The 16,325-nt window shown below is 51.6% G+C and overlaps 1 protein-coding gene across 5 annotated transcripts in view; it reads left to right on the top strand.

Annotated features, from left to right (window-relative positions):
- Nucleotides 1–16,325, top strand: part of JAKMIP1 (janus kinase and microtubule interacting protein 1) — a 154,430-nt gene that overhangs the window by 112,948 nt on the left and 25,157 nt on the right. For 4 of the 5 annotated variants that reach the window (XM_043906224.1, XM_043906221.1, XM_043906220.1 and 1 more), the window contains 5 exons: nt 5,571–5,699; nt 7,051–7,179; nt 8,614–8,697; nt 11,654–11,716; nt 13,644–14,047. In XM_043906224.1, the coding sequence (XP_043762159.1) occupies nt 5,571–5,699; nt 7,051–7,179; nt 8,614–8,697; nt 11,654–11,716; nt 13,644–13,817 (579 nt within the window). In that variant the 3' untranslated portion in view covers nt 13,818–14,047. Of the gene's footprint in view, nt 1–5,570; nt 5,700–7,050; nt 7,180–8,613; nt 8,698–11,653; nt 11,717–13,643; nt 14,048–16,325 lie in introns of those variants that run through there. The other variant, XM_043906225.1, reaches the window with a different exon arrangement.

The raw sequence follows: 16,325 nt of genomic DNA, 5'->3' as shown, positions 1-16,325 counted from the left end.
CTAGAGAAGCTTCTGCAAGAAGGTGCCTTCATAGGTGCTACATGGGTATGGGAACTGAGGACCACTCTAGTTGGCATTTTTCTATTGGATGGTGGTTTGCTTCAGTTCATATAAATGGTGAAACAAATCCTTATGGAAGAATTGCTAAGAATCCATGAGTTTAGCTAGTCTGGGGCACGCACAGGGTGAGGGGATGAACAGAGAAATTTCCTAAGCACATGAGGCAGGAGGCACCTCCCTGTTCTGTGCTCTGGTCCTGAAGAAGGCTCTCTCGGCATCACGGTTGCTAGTGCTGTTCCCAGGGGCCCTGACAACAGGGCGACTCGGGGAGCCTGGGGCTGGGAGGAAAACCCCCAGAGAATCAGCCAGCCTGAAGGCTATCTGCTGTGACTGATTCACCCAGGCCCGGCTCCTGGAAACTGGCTCCTCTCAGCCCACGATCTGCCCCAGAGCCGGCATCCCTTTTAATAAAGGCACGCCTTCTGGAGCATCCTGGTTGTTCTCAGAACGGTGCAGTGGAGAAGGAAGGCAGTGGGCCTAGTGTGGTCAAGGAAACGAGAGTGCTCTGCAGAAGAATCGGTGCTTCCTCCTAGGACTCGAGAGAGGCCTGGAATTTGGTGGCAGTGATGTGGCTTCCAGCTCCCCTGACTCACATGGGCTAGCGGGTCCCAGACTCTCTGCCCCCCAAACCCCGCCATCCCCACCATGGAATACATCCTCCTTGTCCTGTATTTCTCCTTTTTCCTCTGTCTCTGCACCTTGGTGTGTCTGTACTTTTCTGGCTGCCAGGAGATGACCTACAAGCATGAAGGTAAGCGGCCAGCTTTGGGGTCAGTTGCGGTCGTGTGAATATCAGTGGCTGTGATTGGAATGCTCCTTCCTGAGACCGGGATTATTGGGAATGACGTGGATGAGGAGAGAGGAGGCCGTGCAAGGCTGGGCTCAGCCATGGGGCTGTTTATTTGTGTGTGTTGGTGGGGGGTGCCTCCCCTTTTCCTCTCTGTTCACGTGATCTGCTAAGAATGAGCACCTCTGTACATTCAGCATGTCAGTGGAGAAGAAGTGTTTATTTTCTGGTCATTGTTGCCCAAACTGCATTTCAAGCATTTGGGTTGGTTTATAGAAAGATGTCGGCAAGGCAAGGTTTTGGTGGCAAAGAAAATGGAAGTCCGGAGAGATGGGCCCTTTTCCATAGAAGATGCATTTGGAATGAGCAGAGATGGAAATCTTATGCTCCTAAAGTTATTTTTTCCTTAGGAAATTCCCAGGGAATTTTTGAATGATGGAGGCTCCAAAAAATCGACAGTTTCTATTGTGCTTGCCTTTCTTTAAAAAGCTGATTGTGAGCCGAGCGTTTGAGAAACAGTATTTCCAGGTGATTTTCCTTTCATTCCTTGGAGGCTTGTGTGTAATTTCGTGTATAAGAACATGCAGTGGGAGGCAGGGTTGCTTGGTCTCCAAAGAAGACAGCCACCAGATTTTCACTTGAAGTGTTAAGATGTCTTTTTTTTTTTTAATCTTGTTTTTCATTAATAAAAGCGTAAATTTATGTGGTGCATTTTGGCTTCCCATATAATACAATCAATTAAAAAAAAAATACCTAACTCTCAGGAAACAAACCAACCCCACCCATATGTCATACAAGGTAGGGGTGAGTCATGGTGACCTCCCTGCTGCCTTGGAAATTGTGTGTGCTGTGGATTTATGGATCGTCTCCTTTGTGGTTATAGGGTTATATGTTTTTTATTCTTTAATTAGAGGAAAATTGCTTTACAGTTATTTGCGTTGGTTTCTGCCTTACAGCAGTGTGAATCAGTCCTAATTATATATGTATATCCCCTCCCTCTTGAGCCGCCCCCCGCCCCCAGCCTCTAGGTCATCAGAGTGTCAGGCTGCTGTCCCTGTGATTTACAGCAACTTCCCACCAACCATCTACTTTACACATGATGGTGTGTGTTTGTCAGTGCTACTTTCTCAGTTTGTTCCACCCTCTCCTTCCCCTGCTGTGTCCACAAGTCAGTTCTCTATATTTTGAATGTCATTGTGAGTTTGATCCCGCCTTCAGAGCTGTTTCTTCCTTCCCTGCCTGCAGCGTGCTTTCTCGGGTTCTGTCTCTGGAACCACATGATACTTCCAAGGCGCTCCACTGGGGTCTAAGCAGGTCAATCTAAATGCACAGCTGCTGCATCTGTAGTTAATACCCTGCGTTGTTATTTGTCATTGTTTAGTCAGTAAGTCATATCTGACTCTTTTACAGCCCCATGGACTGTAGCCTGCCAGGCTCCTCTGTCCATGGGATTTTCCAGGCAAGAATACTGGGGTGGAGTGCCATTTTCTTCTCCAGGGGAATCTTTCTGGCCTAGGGATCAAACTCATATCTCCTGCATCTCTTGCACTGCAGACGGATTCTTTACCACGGAGCCACCTGGGAAGCCCAATACTCTGTTTTAGGGCTCAGTAATTCCCAGGCGGCACCAGTGATAAAGAACCCGCCTGCCAATGCACAAGGCATAGAGACATGGGTTTGATCCCTGGGTCAGGAAGATCCCCTGGAGGAGGGCATGGCAACCCACTCCAGTATCCTTGCCTGGAGAATTCCCATGAACAGAGGAGTCTGGTGTGCTTCTGTCCATAGGATCACAAAGAGTCGGACACGGCTGAAGTGACTTAGCATGCACAAAATTGACTATTTAACTCTCAGTCCCACAAAGTTTCAAAAAGCAGGTCCCCTAGGTAATGGAACACTGAACACCCCCCAGAATGGCCCACGATGCCTGCAGTGGGAGACACCGCCTGGCCTCGGGTCCTGGTCGTGTGGAGACCGTGAGGTCTGATGTTTCCCAGGGCTGCATCCGTGTGCCGGGCAGGGCCCTCACTGCGTCACTGCTCCCTGCTGATGAGCACAACGGGCCTGTCCCCAGAGGCCTTGCAATTAGCAGTGTTTATGAGAAATAAGGTCAGCTGAGTGGCTGTCCAGAAAAACAAGCAGCCTGGGGCTCAGGTGAACCACATGTGTGCAGGGGAGCTGAGTGCTATGAATGTGTCCACCATCGAAGGTCATGGCCACGGCTCCCTGGAGGTGTGGCGTCTGGAGCATCATTGACACAAACTCAGGGGGGATTTCTCAATCCGGGGGGCAGTTGGAGTGTGCCTTTGAGCATAGAATTGTCTCCTCCAACCTCCACTCAGAGAGGATTGCATTTGACTTTGACGGAGTCTAGTAGGGACTCATGTTCCTACCTGATGGACTCGCCTGGGGTGCACAGCCAGCTGGTTGCCCACCGATGCTGGCTGCAGAAGCAAAGGGAGGGGTGTCACGTGCAAACCCAAAACTACTGTGGGGGAACGTTTGTTTACCACCGAGTTCTTTGCAAATACCCATTGAACAACCAGTATTTCTCCAGCATGTCAGGCCTTGACATCAGCACAATGTATCTTATGTCAGGCAGTGAGGAGCACTATGGAGAAAAATAAAGGAAGAAGAACAGAGAGGCGGGGGTGGGGATAGGCTAGTTAAGACTTTGATGTGGTGGTCAGGGAAGTCTTCTGATAAGTTAAGTTTGTGCAAAAACTGGAGGGAAGGGAAGGGGAGAGTCATGTGGGTTCTGGGGGACAGCATCTTGGCAGTGCAAAGGCCCTGTGGCAGGCATGTGGAAGGGGCAGAGGTGTGCTCGGCAGTGTGACTGGAGCCCAATGGTGAGGAGCGGATGAGGCCGGAGCAGGGTAGGGGGCTCACTGCCGGAGCAGGGCCTGTGGACTGCACTGTTGATGTTGGCTTCCACTTAAGTGTAGTGCAGGGCCAGTGGGCTTTGAACAAAGACCAACACAACATGATTCTTGTTGCAAAATAGTCACTCTGGCCACCAGGTTATGGGACAAAGGCAGAAGCCGAAAGGCCAGTAGTGAGAGGTGATGGTGGCTTGGACCAGGAGGGAGGTGCTGATTCATGGAGGGTTGGATCGTGGGTTGAAGATCGAGCCAGCAGGGTTTCTCTCGGAGGCGTGGAGCATGGAGTGGAGAAAGGGGTTGGTTTTTGGCCTGAGGAACCGTAAAGATGGAGCTGCCAGTGGTGAACACAGGTTAGTCCGAACATGGAAACAGCAGGTTCAGGAGTGTTAGGTCAGCGTGCACCAGCCTCCCTGGAACTGTCGAGGAGGTGGCTGACGTGTGACCCGGGAGTTCAGGGGGCAGTATGTGCCCCACCTGTGTTAAATAAGCAAAAAGCATAAGGCGAGAGCAGTTTGCAGAAACACAGATGCTAAATGCAAGGCCATTGTGGGTGACAGCCATGGCCGGGTGCCTCCCACAAAGCCTCATGAGAGATGCTAAACTGTACAGAATAACAAAGGAGCCTCCCTTCCCCTTGCTTCCTGGTTCTGAATTAGTTCCTAATCCTGTTAGGGGCACCAGCCACATTTTTCTGCCATCTGGACCCATGAGCTTGTACACAGGCATTGGCTGTGACAGAGAGGGAGGTGCCTCTGTGTGTTGACGGGTGGGGAGGGACTCTGGGAGAACCTGGTTCAGATTAACGAGTGGGAGCTTGGCTCTGGATTTAGGTATGGTTCTTTCTTCACGGTCAAGAGCATCCCCTGATTTGTAAAAACAAAACTCCTTCTCAGGGGCTATTTGTGGGTGGGGGAAAAGCCAGTGTTTTGAGGACAAGGGATGTTGATCTGGTGATTGCCGGTTGGCGTCTGAGGCCCCAAGGGACAGAAGCTCTTTGGGGCAGGGATCAGGCCTGGTTTTGATCGGTTGTGGCCCCCCAGGCCCCACCCAGGGTCTGACCCATAGAAGGCGCTCAGTCAGGTGTTCACTTAAGGAATGAATGAATAAGTGAGCGAATGAAGCCCCATCTCTTGTGATATTTGGGGTGAGAGAAGTGCTGGACAGGGTAGCTGGAAGCCCAGCACACAGAGCCTCAAAACCGCCTCTGAATCTGAGTACTGGGTGTATATGGGTCCATTACACCATTCCTTCTAATTTTATAAATGTGCTTGTTAAACTAAACTAAAATTGCCTCTTAGGGCACATCTAGTGAGGACCTGGGCCCCCCGCCCCCCAACTTGCCCAGCCAATCAGAACCCCAGGTCCACCTGTGGCCACTCTGCCCCTTTCACCATTCTATCTGACCTAGAACCCGACATCTCACGTGGCCTGCCCCCGCCCTCCCCTCCCCCAACTCAGTACAGCAAGGATGCTGCTCACCATGTGTTACCACGCTGGGCACGTTGCTCGGTGACCTCACTTTGTGCTCATGGGTGAGGTGGGGGGCCTGTGTCCCTCTGACGGAGAAGGAAGCTGGCGCTCAGGCAGGCTACGTGGCTCCCTTGCAAAAGGTCATCAGCTCATGAGCCTGGAGCCAGGGTTGGGCCAGCACCCTCTGCGGCCACCCTCCACCCTCTGACCACCTCCGGCCACCTCCTTCCCCCTCAGCAGTCACAGCCCCCCAACTGGGATGCCCCAGTGGCCCTGATGCACACTGTCACCCCTCTGCCCGCGGAGGACAGGGTGGGGGTATCCAGGCGACTCGAGTCCCTCTCTCATGCCGTGCAAATTGCCTTTCACAGAAGCATGTTGTGGAGACATTTTTTGGATTTGACGAGGAGTCTGTGGACTCAGAAACGCTGTCAGAGACGTCCTGCAACACAGACAGGACGGACAGGGCTCCGGCCACGCCCGAGGAGGACTTGGACGACGTAAGCGGGCCTCACCCCCGGGTGCTTGTAAAGGGGTGCCTCTCGCCTCACCCGGCCTCTGTAGCTGCAGGACAAACCTCGCAGGACCTGTGTGGTCACAGCCTGTGCCCAGGGAGGGGGGTCCCCACTTTCACAGGTTCTGAGAATGGTGATGGGGGGGCGCCTGCAGCCTAGGGGAGACCCTTTCCCTTCCCAGCACGGATTTCACACCGGAGACCTGTAGCCACGGCAGTGCCACTTGCCCTTTGTCATTAAAACTGCTGTGTGGTGGTCTGCCCCTCGCCTCCCCCCAGGCTTGTACACACACACACACACACACACCTGTGTATATAAAGATGGCGTGTCACTGTAGGAGAGAACACGAGCAGCAGAAAAGAGCAGAGGGAGGCTCACCTGGAGCCTCTCACCCCGACTCCCCTCTCTCACGCTTTCCTGACCCTCCGTCTGCACGCGCATCCACCTACCTCTCCTCTGCTCCCGAGAGCCTGAGTCACACAGGAGCAAAGAGCAGCCCCCCTCTCCTCTCCCCACCCCGCCCCGTGGGATTCACTCCGGAAACCCCAGTCAAACACGATCACGTCAGACACACACTTTCTGATTTGCCTTTTTCACCAAGAACGTGTAACAGGCATCTTTCAGCACCAGATGCTGTGTTGGTCGTCATCCCCCGTCCCGAGCAAACCCCCACGGATCTGCTTGTGCGTCCAGCCTCACGGGCTCCTGATGAGAGGCATTATGGGGATTCCAGTTTTTCACAACTTCAGCGATGCTCTTTGGGTGGTTGTCTCCTTAGGAGAAATCCCCAGAATGAGACCTGCGGGGTGGGAAAAGTGAAAGAAAGTGAAGTTGCTCAGTTGTGTCCGACTCTTTGCAAACCCACGGACTGTAGCCCACCAGACTCCTCCGTCCATGGGATTTTCCAGGCAGGATACTGAAGTGGGTTGCCATTTCCTTCTCCAGGGGATCTTCCCGATCCAGGGATTGAACCCGGGTCTCCCTCATTGTAGGCAGATGCTTTACCGTCTGAGCCACCAGGGAAGTCTGAAACCAGCAGGAAGCGGGATGAGAGGGGCTCCTGTTACAGCATGCAGTCAGGACTGGCGCACCCTTGCTCCCCTGCACACAATTCAGTGATTCCCGGGGTTCGGGGAGCTCCAGGGAAGATGGTAGAGAAGGGCATCTTCTCCCCAGAGCTCTCTCCAGAGCCCTCCAGTTAGGTCCTGGCCGCGGCTGGTCCGTTACGTGACAGCTGGCAGCGGTCATGACATCTGGACATTGTCTTTGCCTGACTTGACTGCCGTTCACGACAAGTCACGGGCTTCCTCACGCTTTTCTCTTCCATGACGTGAAGACAACAACCCGAGAAGAGGCTGACCTGAGGTTCTGCCAGCTGACCAGGGAGTACCAGGCGCTGCAGCGAGCCTACGCCCTGCTTCAGGAGCAGGTGGGCGGGACACTGGACGCCGAGCGAGAGGCCCGGGTAGGTGCCAGGGGGAGGTGCTGGGGGGTCGGACAGAGGCTGGGTGTCCCGTGCGTGCCCTTCCCGGCAGCCGGTTTCTGTAGGGGTGCTGAGAGGGGATAGGGGGGTGCCTGGCAGCCTCCGCTGCAGTAACGTCCCAGCGTTTGGCAAACCTGATGGGATCTACCTGCCCGTCCTCAGTGCGGGAGCAGGGTTTGCAGAAGAAATGCTGCCTTCCCAGTGTCCTGTGCCCCTTCCGTTGGCAAGAAGGGTTTCAGAAATTTGACTCAGTGATGAAATCAGACTCACTGTGAAATAGACATCTCTGTTTCCCGGCTGAGAAGCCCCCAAGAATGTCCCGAAGGAGCGCAGGCAGGGCTGTCCAAGTGCTTGAAACCCACCCAGCACTCGCTCTGGTCCCTGCTGGCCACCCAGGTCTGGACCATACCAGCCTTCATGGCTGGGCTGACCTCCACCTTCTAGTAACGTCCACTCACTGGCCATTAGCCCATCTTCGGGAGTCGCACAGACCAGTCTCGGCTGGCCCTTCCCTCTGAAGGCAAGAGGGACCCCTGGGAGTGCTCCTGCTGGGGGTGACTTTTCACCCCAGCGAACCCCCGTTTCATTCCCACAGCAGCCCTCTGAGGTAGGGGGTGGCGAATGAGGCTGTGCACGGAAGCTCCTCGGCTACAATAGTGTCAGCCTGTAACCTGTAGGTCAGAAGAAATACAGTGCTGGAGGTGGTTTGGGCTGAAGCATGGGTTTCTTATTAAAAAACTTCATCTCCTTGCACCGTTCAAAAGTCAAGAGATTTCACGTAGAAGTCTGGGTTCCGGCTTCTCTTGAGAGCTCAGAGCATCTGGCAGCACCAGTCTTCCCATTCCGTGTAGTCACCTTTGGCCGCAGCTTCAGTGGCAGCTTCAGTGGCTGCGGCTTCAGTGGCAGCCGCCCCCCCCGCCCCGAGCCGAGACATGTGCCCTGGTTTGCCACAGTCCCCACCACTCCCTAGTACCCCTCACCCAGTCGGCCTCTCTAATTTATACTACCCACCTGGTCCTCGGGGTATCTGGTTTTCAGCCCTCGCTGTAGGTGACACCTTTGTCAGGAGATGGGCTGAGCGAGGGTGAACGTGTGGCTGGTGTTGGTGGTACAGCCACGGCACTGGATCGGGAAGCTGGGCTGGGAGCTGACCTGCTGGCCCCTCACTCGCCCTCGTGAAGAAGCTGGCCGCTTCTCCAGGCTGCAGGCTGCAGGGGTAGCGCTGACGGCCTCTCAAGGCCTTGCAGTTCTTCCAGGTGTCACACCCGTAGGTGACAGAGGAACCAGGCAGGCCAGTCAGCACGTGTGCTCCTGAAAAAAGGACCCGTTTCTCAGGACCAGATTCCACCTTGTCCTTTCCCCTTCTCTGTCATCATCCGGGGGGACCTGCTCACTTCCTGGTCTTTTGTATTTCAGACTCGGGAACAGCTCCAAGCTGATCTGCTGAGGTGTCAGGCCAAAATCGAGGATCTGGAGAAGTTACTGGTTGAGAAGGGCCAGGTGAGCAGAAACGGTCACGTGACCTGTAGCTCTTTGCATTTCTGTCCCCTTGGTGGGGTCACTAGGGTCTTGGTGCCCAGGGGGATGGTCTGTCAATCTATATCATTTGCTCTGGAAATGTGAGAGGAAATTTAAAAAAAATGTTAGCAGAGTTCATGCAGGCCTATCCCAGCTCATTTGCCTCTTTACCAGGTTTTAAAAAATCCAACATTAGTTACGAGAATCTAACTTGGCTTTTTCTTTGTTTGTTTGCCAAGTGCACAAGGATAGGAGACAACTCCAAATGTAAAGTGATCAGCAGAATCTTTTCTGACTTGAATCTGGAAGAAAAGCTGACACTGCCTATGAGGATTCAGTTGTGCAAATGAACCTGCAGCTAGCTCTGAGTGATGGCAGAGGTGGCCTTGGGAGCCAGTCCAAAACTCTCCAAGAGGCAGGAGAGCAGAGCAGAACATACACTGCAGCCAACAAGCCACAGGCCAGCCCCGCCCCTGACCTGTTGTACAGCCCTGGGAAAATTACGTGATCCCTTGTGCCTCGGTTTCCTCATCTTTAAAGTGGGGCTAGTAATAGTACTTAACACATAGGGAATGGGGGAAGAGGGAGACTCAACACAGCCTGGATGGAGTCCAGGTGAGAGATGAGGCTATTTTCACACTCCTGTCCTCACCTGCCATTGACCTCAGCTTCCCTCTTTCAGGCTGAGCTCACAGGTTGAAACTTGCCCAACCACAGTCTACGGTTAAGTTAACCTCCCACGTGAGGTGCTAGGCCCTATTTTGGGGCATGCTCTGCCCCCAGTTCCTGCTAAATAAAGGGACCAGTCTGGGACAAAACACATGGCCATTCATTCAACGAGCACTTTACCAAGAGCCCTTGCCCTGTGCCAGGCTCAGTACTCAGCGTGTGGGATAATGTATCAGCTTGCTATTGCCGCCTAACATATCACCCCAAAACTGAGTTGTTTACAAATAACAGAAATTTTGTGTGCTTACAGTTCTGTGGGTCAGCAGTTTGGGTGGTTCTTCTGCTGGTCTCCCCTCAGGTCACTCTAGAAGTTTCGTTTTGCAGGCGATTAGGACTAGATGGCCGCAAATAACCTCATTGTCCTGTCTGTGCATTAGTGCCAGCTGTTGGCCAGGCTCTCATGGTCTCTCGTCCTCAAAGAAGCTGGCTCCTTTAACTAAAGGTCTTGGAGCAGGAAGAAAGGGCAGCCCCCAAAGCACAAATATAGGCCATGCCTCTGCCTGCATCACATTTGTTAATATGCCAGTCACCAAAGAATGCTGCAGCCATACCCAGCAGCAAGTTTGCTCCTTGGGAGGAGCTGCAGAGTCACCTTGCAAAGGGGCAGAGCCATGGGAGGGACATTGCCAACGACCTCCCATAGGAAAAAAGATGAATGGACCCAGCTCTGGATTCAGCCTCGTGGGCCTACACGTGTGTCAGTCCTGGGAAGACCCAGGGGGATACATGATGGGTATAAGGAAGGGAGGGAGAAAGTTCCCTCGTTTATACCTTCATCCATCCCCTGGCGTTTACTGAGCATTAGCTGTGTGCTGGGCACCGTGTCAGGTGCTGCAGATGCTGGTGTAAAGACAGACTTAGCCCCCCGGCTCATGGAACATTCCTGGACAGAACTTGCCCAGACAAAGATGTGGTTAGACAAAGGGTCTCAGATGAACAGAAGCGTGTTACTATGATGACACCAGGTCCACAGGCACATCCATGGGGGTGTGGCCTGAACACTCGCCCTCGAGCCTAAGAGAACAAGCCCTGGAAGGGTCTGCCAGGATCAGCTCAGCTGTGCTCCAGGCGTTTTTCTGTCAGTGATAACAGGTGTTCAGTTAAATCACTCAGTTGTGTCCAACTTTTTGCAATCCCATGGACTGCAGCACGCCAGGCTTCCCTGTCCATCACCAACTCCTAAAGCTTGCTCGAATTCATGTCCATTGAGTCAGTGATGCCATCCAACCATCTCATCCTTTGTCTTCCCCTTCTCCTCCTGCCTTCAGTCTTTCACAGCATCAGGGTCTTTCCTAAGGAGTCGGTTCTTCACATCAGGTGGCCAAAGTATTGGAGCTTCAGCTTCAGCATCAGTCCTTCCAGTGAATATTCAGGACTGATTTCCTTTAGGATGGACTGGTTGGATCTCCTTGCTGTCCAAGAGACTCTCAAGAATCTTCTCCAACATCACAGTTCAAAAGCATCAGTTCTTTGGTGCTCAGCTTTCTTTATGGCCCAACTCTCACATCCATACATGACTGCTGGAAAAACCAGTAGCTTTGATACAGATGAGCTCCCTGAAATTTAGGGAACATGAGTGGAGGAGGAATGCACCACAGACCTGCCAATTCTCTTTTTCAGTATTAAACATTTAGCACAGTGGTTCCCAAACTTTTTGGCACAGGGACCACTTTTATGGAAGACAATTTTTCCCCTGACAGGGGTGTGGGAGGGGTTGGTTTCACGATGATTCAGCACCTTAAATTTATTGTGCTCTCTATTTCTAATCTGACTTACTAGAATTGACTCACTAGAAAAGACCCTGATGCTGGGAAAGATTGAAGGTGGGAGGAGAAGGGGACGACAGAGAATGAGATGGTTGGATGGCATCACTGACTCGATGGACATGAGTTTGAGTAAGCTCCGGGAGTTGGTGATGGACAGGAAAGCCTGGCGTGCTTCCATGGGGTCGCAAAGAGTCAGACACGACTGAGCGACTGGACTGACTGATTCCTAATCTAATGCCTCCGCTGATCTGACAAGAGGTCTAGTTCTGCGGCTCAGAGGTTGGGGACCCCTGGTTTAGAGGGACAGTGCGATCATTCTAACTGCTCTCCTTCTCTCTGACCTTTTCATAGAAAGGTTCATATGAAATAACCTTTCCCACTGATGCTTTGTTACTTAACTGTCTGCTTCAATGAGTATGAACATATTTAGTACTTTTCCTTAGGATTCCAAATGGGTTGAAGAGAAGCAGCTGCTCATCAGAACAAACCAGGACTTGCTGGAAAAGGTACGTGGCACCAACACCCTGAGCCCCGCCCCAGGGGATCATGGAGCCCGGGGCCTGCTCTGGCTGCCGGAGTCTCACCCACGCCCGTCCTGAGGGCTCCCACCCACTGGTCCTATCTCTGTCCTCTGGGTCGGGGCCCGCAGAGCTGGTTTGCAGATGTGGTAAGGGCTGCCGGTCCTACTGATGCTGGGCTTCCAGGCTGCCTCTGACGTTGCCTTGGATTCCAGACCACTCCCCAACCCCCCCACCCCCACCACCTGCTCCCAAGGCAGGGGTCGGTGGGCAGATCCTTGGGCAGTCATGGTCCAGTTCATCGACTGGAGGCCGTGGTGCTGGCAGAGCCAAGCTTGTCCTTCCCTCTGAGGTCATGGAACTTGTAGGGAGTCGGCTTGAGTGGTAAATCTAATGCTTTGGGACAATACCTCAGCTTTATTTTTTTCTTATTTGTGAACAATTCAGTGATTTTTTTTTTTTTGGTGTGGTAAATTTACTGAGTCATGCATCCAGCCCCACCATGCAATTTTTAGATCATTTCCAGCTTCCCTTAAAGATCCCTCTTGCCCCTTTGTAGTCACCCCTGTCCCTCACCCCTCAGCCCCTGGCAACCTATTTTCTGTCCCAGCAGATTTGCTTGTTCTGCACCTTCTGTACTGGTGGAAGTGGACTGTGTTAGGCCTTAGCTTCTAAACATCCTCAAATATCCCAACTGGACAAGCCCAGCCTTGCCCCCTTGGGGGGCGGCAGGCTCCTGTCTCGGCCCTGTGCTGACCTGTTGTGTGGCTGTTCATTGTCCCATGTCCCTCCACAGCATCTGGGGACAGAGCTGGTCACTTCCTATGAGGCAGCTCCAGGCTTTGGGAGAGATTTCGGATCCCTGGTCCTTCTGGCTAAATTCTGAGAGGCTGAGAACTCTTATGCTATTTCCAGATGTCCCCCTGGGGGGCAGTACCATCCCATTAGAGGTGGGGAGGCAGGCGTAAAGGTGACCATGACCCACCAGTGAAAGTGAAAGTCGCTCAGTCGTGTCTGACTCTTCGCGACCCCATGACCATACAGCCCATGGAATTCTCCAGGCCAGAATACTGGAGTGAGTAGCCTTTCCCTTCTCCAGGGGATTGTCCCAACCCAGGGATCGAACCTAGGTCTCCTGCATTGCGGGCGGATTCTTTACCAGCTGAGCCACCCGGGTAGCCCAAGAATACTGGAGTGGGTAGCCTATCCCTTCTCTAGCGGATCTTCCTGACCCAGGAATCAAACTGGGGTCTCCTGCTTTGCAGGCGGATTCTTTACCAACTGATCTATCAGGGCCTTCATTTCCATGTGCTGTCTTGGATCTCACTGCAGGCCGCCAAGTGGGGGCTGCTCTGTGCCTCTGTGTCATCCAAGGAGCTACATAGCTGGCCCAGAGTCTCCCAGTGGGTTTGGGACCCAGGCAGCCCCACTTCCCAGACTTTCGGATCTCCTACTCATAGGAGCCCTCTGGAGAGTCCAGGGCACCTTACTAGTGCAACTAGCCAGACCCTGGGTGGGCTGACTCTGGGAGATTGGGATAGAAGGAATTCAGACAGGCTTGGGGATCACTGTTGCTTCCCCAGGACTGACCTTTGGAAAGGGACTCAATTGCTCTGTGCCTTAGTTTCTCCACCATTCGTGTATTCAGCAAATACCTGGCCCCCATGCTGGGCCAAGCTTGGGCCGCAGGGACAAAGCAGGCACAGCCTCTGATCTGGGCCATCCCAGCCCCCGGAGCAGAAAGGGCCCATCTTGCACACCCACTGAGACCCTCCCCTTCCCACCCTACCCCTGGTAATGGCCCTGTGTCCCCAGGTCAACACCCCGGGGGTCCGTGATACAGGACATGTTCTTATGGCCTCCGATGAGAAACAGTGGTTCTCCCACCATTAACCCGCAGGTGTCTCTGGTCTAGATTTACAGGCTGGAAATGGAAGAGAACCAGCTGAAGAATGAAATGCAAGACGCAAAGGATCAGAACGAGCTGTTAGAATTCAGAGTGCTAGAACTCGAAGTAAGAGACTCTATCTGTTGTAAACTCTCAAACGGAGCAGACATTCTCTTTGAGCCCAAACTGAAATTCATGTAAAGTCCCAGATGTTTTTCAAGCATGTGTAAGGGGACGTGTGACACTTGTTTTCTTTTCTTTCTTTCTTTTTCTTTTTCTTTTTTTTAAATCTGTACGTTGAGAATAATTTCACTGCCTTAATATGTTCTGAAGAGAATGCTCACCGAAGTCTTTGGACATGTACCAGAGCTAATCTATTTATTGCCTACGGCTTGTTTTTGCACTTAATAAAATAATTTGTTTTTGCAATATTTTGCCTTTTTTATTTGTGTTTCATTTCCATAACTACTTCTTTCCTGCATGCATAGTCACCTGGTATGCCTTCTGCAAACACGGACAGAAGCACTGTTGCAATTAATAACACACCTTTTTAAAGTGACCTTGCATGCATGAATATCACCTTTTGAAAGAGCGGGGTCTGACCTGGCCTGCGGCTGACTCCATAATGTGTTTACTGCTAGTTTGGCCTGTTTTCTCTTTGCAAAGGTAAACACAAGGTAAGTAAACAGGGTAAGAGGAGGTATTTGCAATAGGTGGTTGAGAAAGCTTGTAACATGACTCCACCTCCTTGACGCAGTGAACGCAAACCTAGGCATCGCGAGCAGTACTGGACTAAATATGTCTGTGATTCAAACTGCAACTCAGAATGATTCCCTTAGCGTGAGGGGAGATTGACTGTTGTCCACAGGTAGAAATCCTGTTGCAAACCTTCAGTGACTTCCCAGATACACAGAGCTGGGTCCAGGGTGAGGACATGGATGGTTTTATTGCTTCCAACTGGAACCCTGCCTCGGGTGTGTCACTGTATTGCCTTGCTACCACCTGACTTCATAATCCTTTTTCGTTTATTTGTTTCCATTTCAAACTCATCTACATGTGACACATCGCCTGAGTTTGTGACTGGTTTTCTCTAAGCATCTGTGGAGACACAGCTCTCCTTTCCCTCGACTGAAGCCTTTGCATGTCCTGAACCCTCGGTAAAAGTGAGCTCCTTGGCAATGTTGGTGTCTCTCGGATTTCATTTTCTCCTCTCAGCTTCAGTTAAAATTCTGCTTTCCCTAGAACAGGGTTTCCCTTGTGGCTTAGCTGGTAAAGAATCCACCTGCAATGCGGGAGACCTGGGTTCGATCCCTGGGTTGGGGAGATCCCCTGGAGAAGGGAAAGGCTACCCACTCCAGTATTCTGGCCTGGAGAATTCCATGGAATAGTCCATGGAGTCGCAAAAGTCGGACACGACAGAACCACTTTCACTTCACTTCACTTCCCTAGAGCATCTCATCCTGTACTTTGTTGTGCGGCATGGACCGTGGCCTGAATGTCTCAAAGCCAGGTGTTGCCGTGCGATTCAGCTCTTGCCTAAACATAAACGAGTCCTTCATTCAGGCAGCAGAAGTAGAAGTTATGAAAGATTATGGTGAATACTTCTACCACTGTCAGAAAACCTTTCACGGCTCTTTGCTACCCGCCATTTCTCATGAGACTTCCATAAGCATTGGTCACTTTACTAGAACTTTCAAGTGTTTCCACCATCCTTTGGAGGACCCATTAGAAATCAGTTTTCTGACTTTCATTCATATAAAACATGAGCTTTTTTGTGTCACCTTTTCTATGGAGACCCCCTGTAAGTAAGTATTACAGGTAGAAGAGACATCTATAGCACGGAACCATTGTGAATGTTGTTGTTCTAGTCTAATGAGGGAAATAAGGTTTTCTATCTAAACTGTTTCAAACCAGGTTAGCCAGATTGGGGCTTGGTGGAAATTAATTGAATTAATGGCCCTGCCCTTCCCCTCTCCTTTAGAGGATCTGCTTAGGGACCTGCCATCCAGTGCTGCCTTGGCTACATTTCTTAGTTAATGGCTAAAGTAACTCTTTGGTTCTGTGGCTCGATTCTGCAGCCGTGGTCCAAAGCAAGCTTACTGACTGTAATTTTGAGGAAATAGAAGCAGTTTGATTTCAAGGTATCATTTGGTGAGGCCTTGGCTGCTGGCTGACCTGTCCATTGCTCGGGGTTTAAAGGCAGCTCTGTATAGGAAACGCATTTGAGACCAGAGTACTGTTTTGCTGCTCTCCTTTATTTCTGTAATTGGGCATCTCAGTCCCTTTTTAAAAATCTGTCACTTTACGTATGATTAATGTACCACTTCTGGGAAAATGTTTGCTCTCCTTATTTAATAGTTGAGATTTGATTTATCAGTCTAAGGCAGGGGTAGAATGATCATTGGAAGGTTAGTGCAGATCAGAAAAAAAAACCTGTGAACAAAGTCAGAAGATCGTATTGAAAAAGATACGAAGCCAGGGTCTGGGGTCTTGCCTTGCCACTCAATCGCATGGGACCTCGGAGGGACCCTGTCTCACAGCCTCCTTCTCTCTGTCCACAAAACGGAAGCGTTCATGGCTACCTCCTGGGGTTGTGTGAGGATAAAGTGAGCTAACAATGACTTCTATTGAAATTTCCCGTGATTATTCTTCATCAAGTATTTAATGATGACTGTGTGACTTCCTGGGCTTTGATCAACAGGTCCACTC

Source organism: Cervus elaphus, chromosome 6 (assembly GCF_910594005.1).
Source record: "Cervus elaphus chromosome 6, mCerEla1.1, whole genome shotgun sequence".
Lineage (NCBI taxonomy): Eukaryota > Metazoa > Chordata > Mammalia > Artiodactyla > Cervidae > Cervus > Cervus elaphus.
The sequence above is the reverse complement of the archived record's forward strand: the minus strand, read 5'-3'. Positions and strand labels throughout refer to the sequence as shown.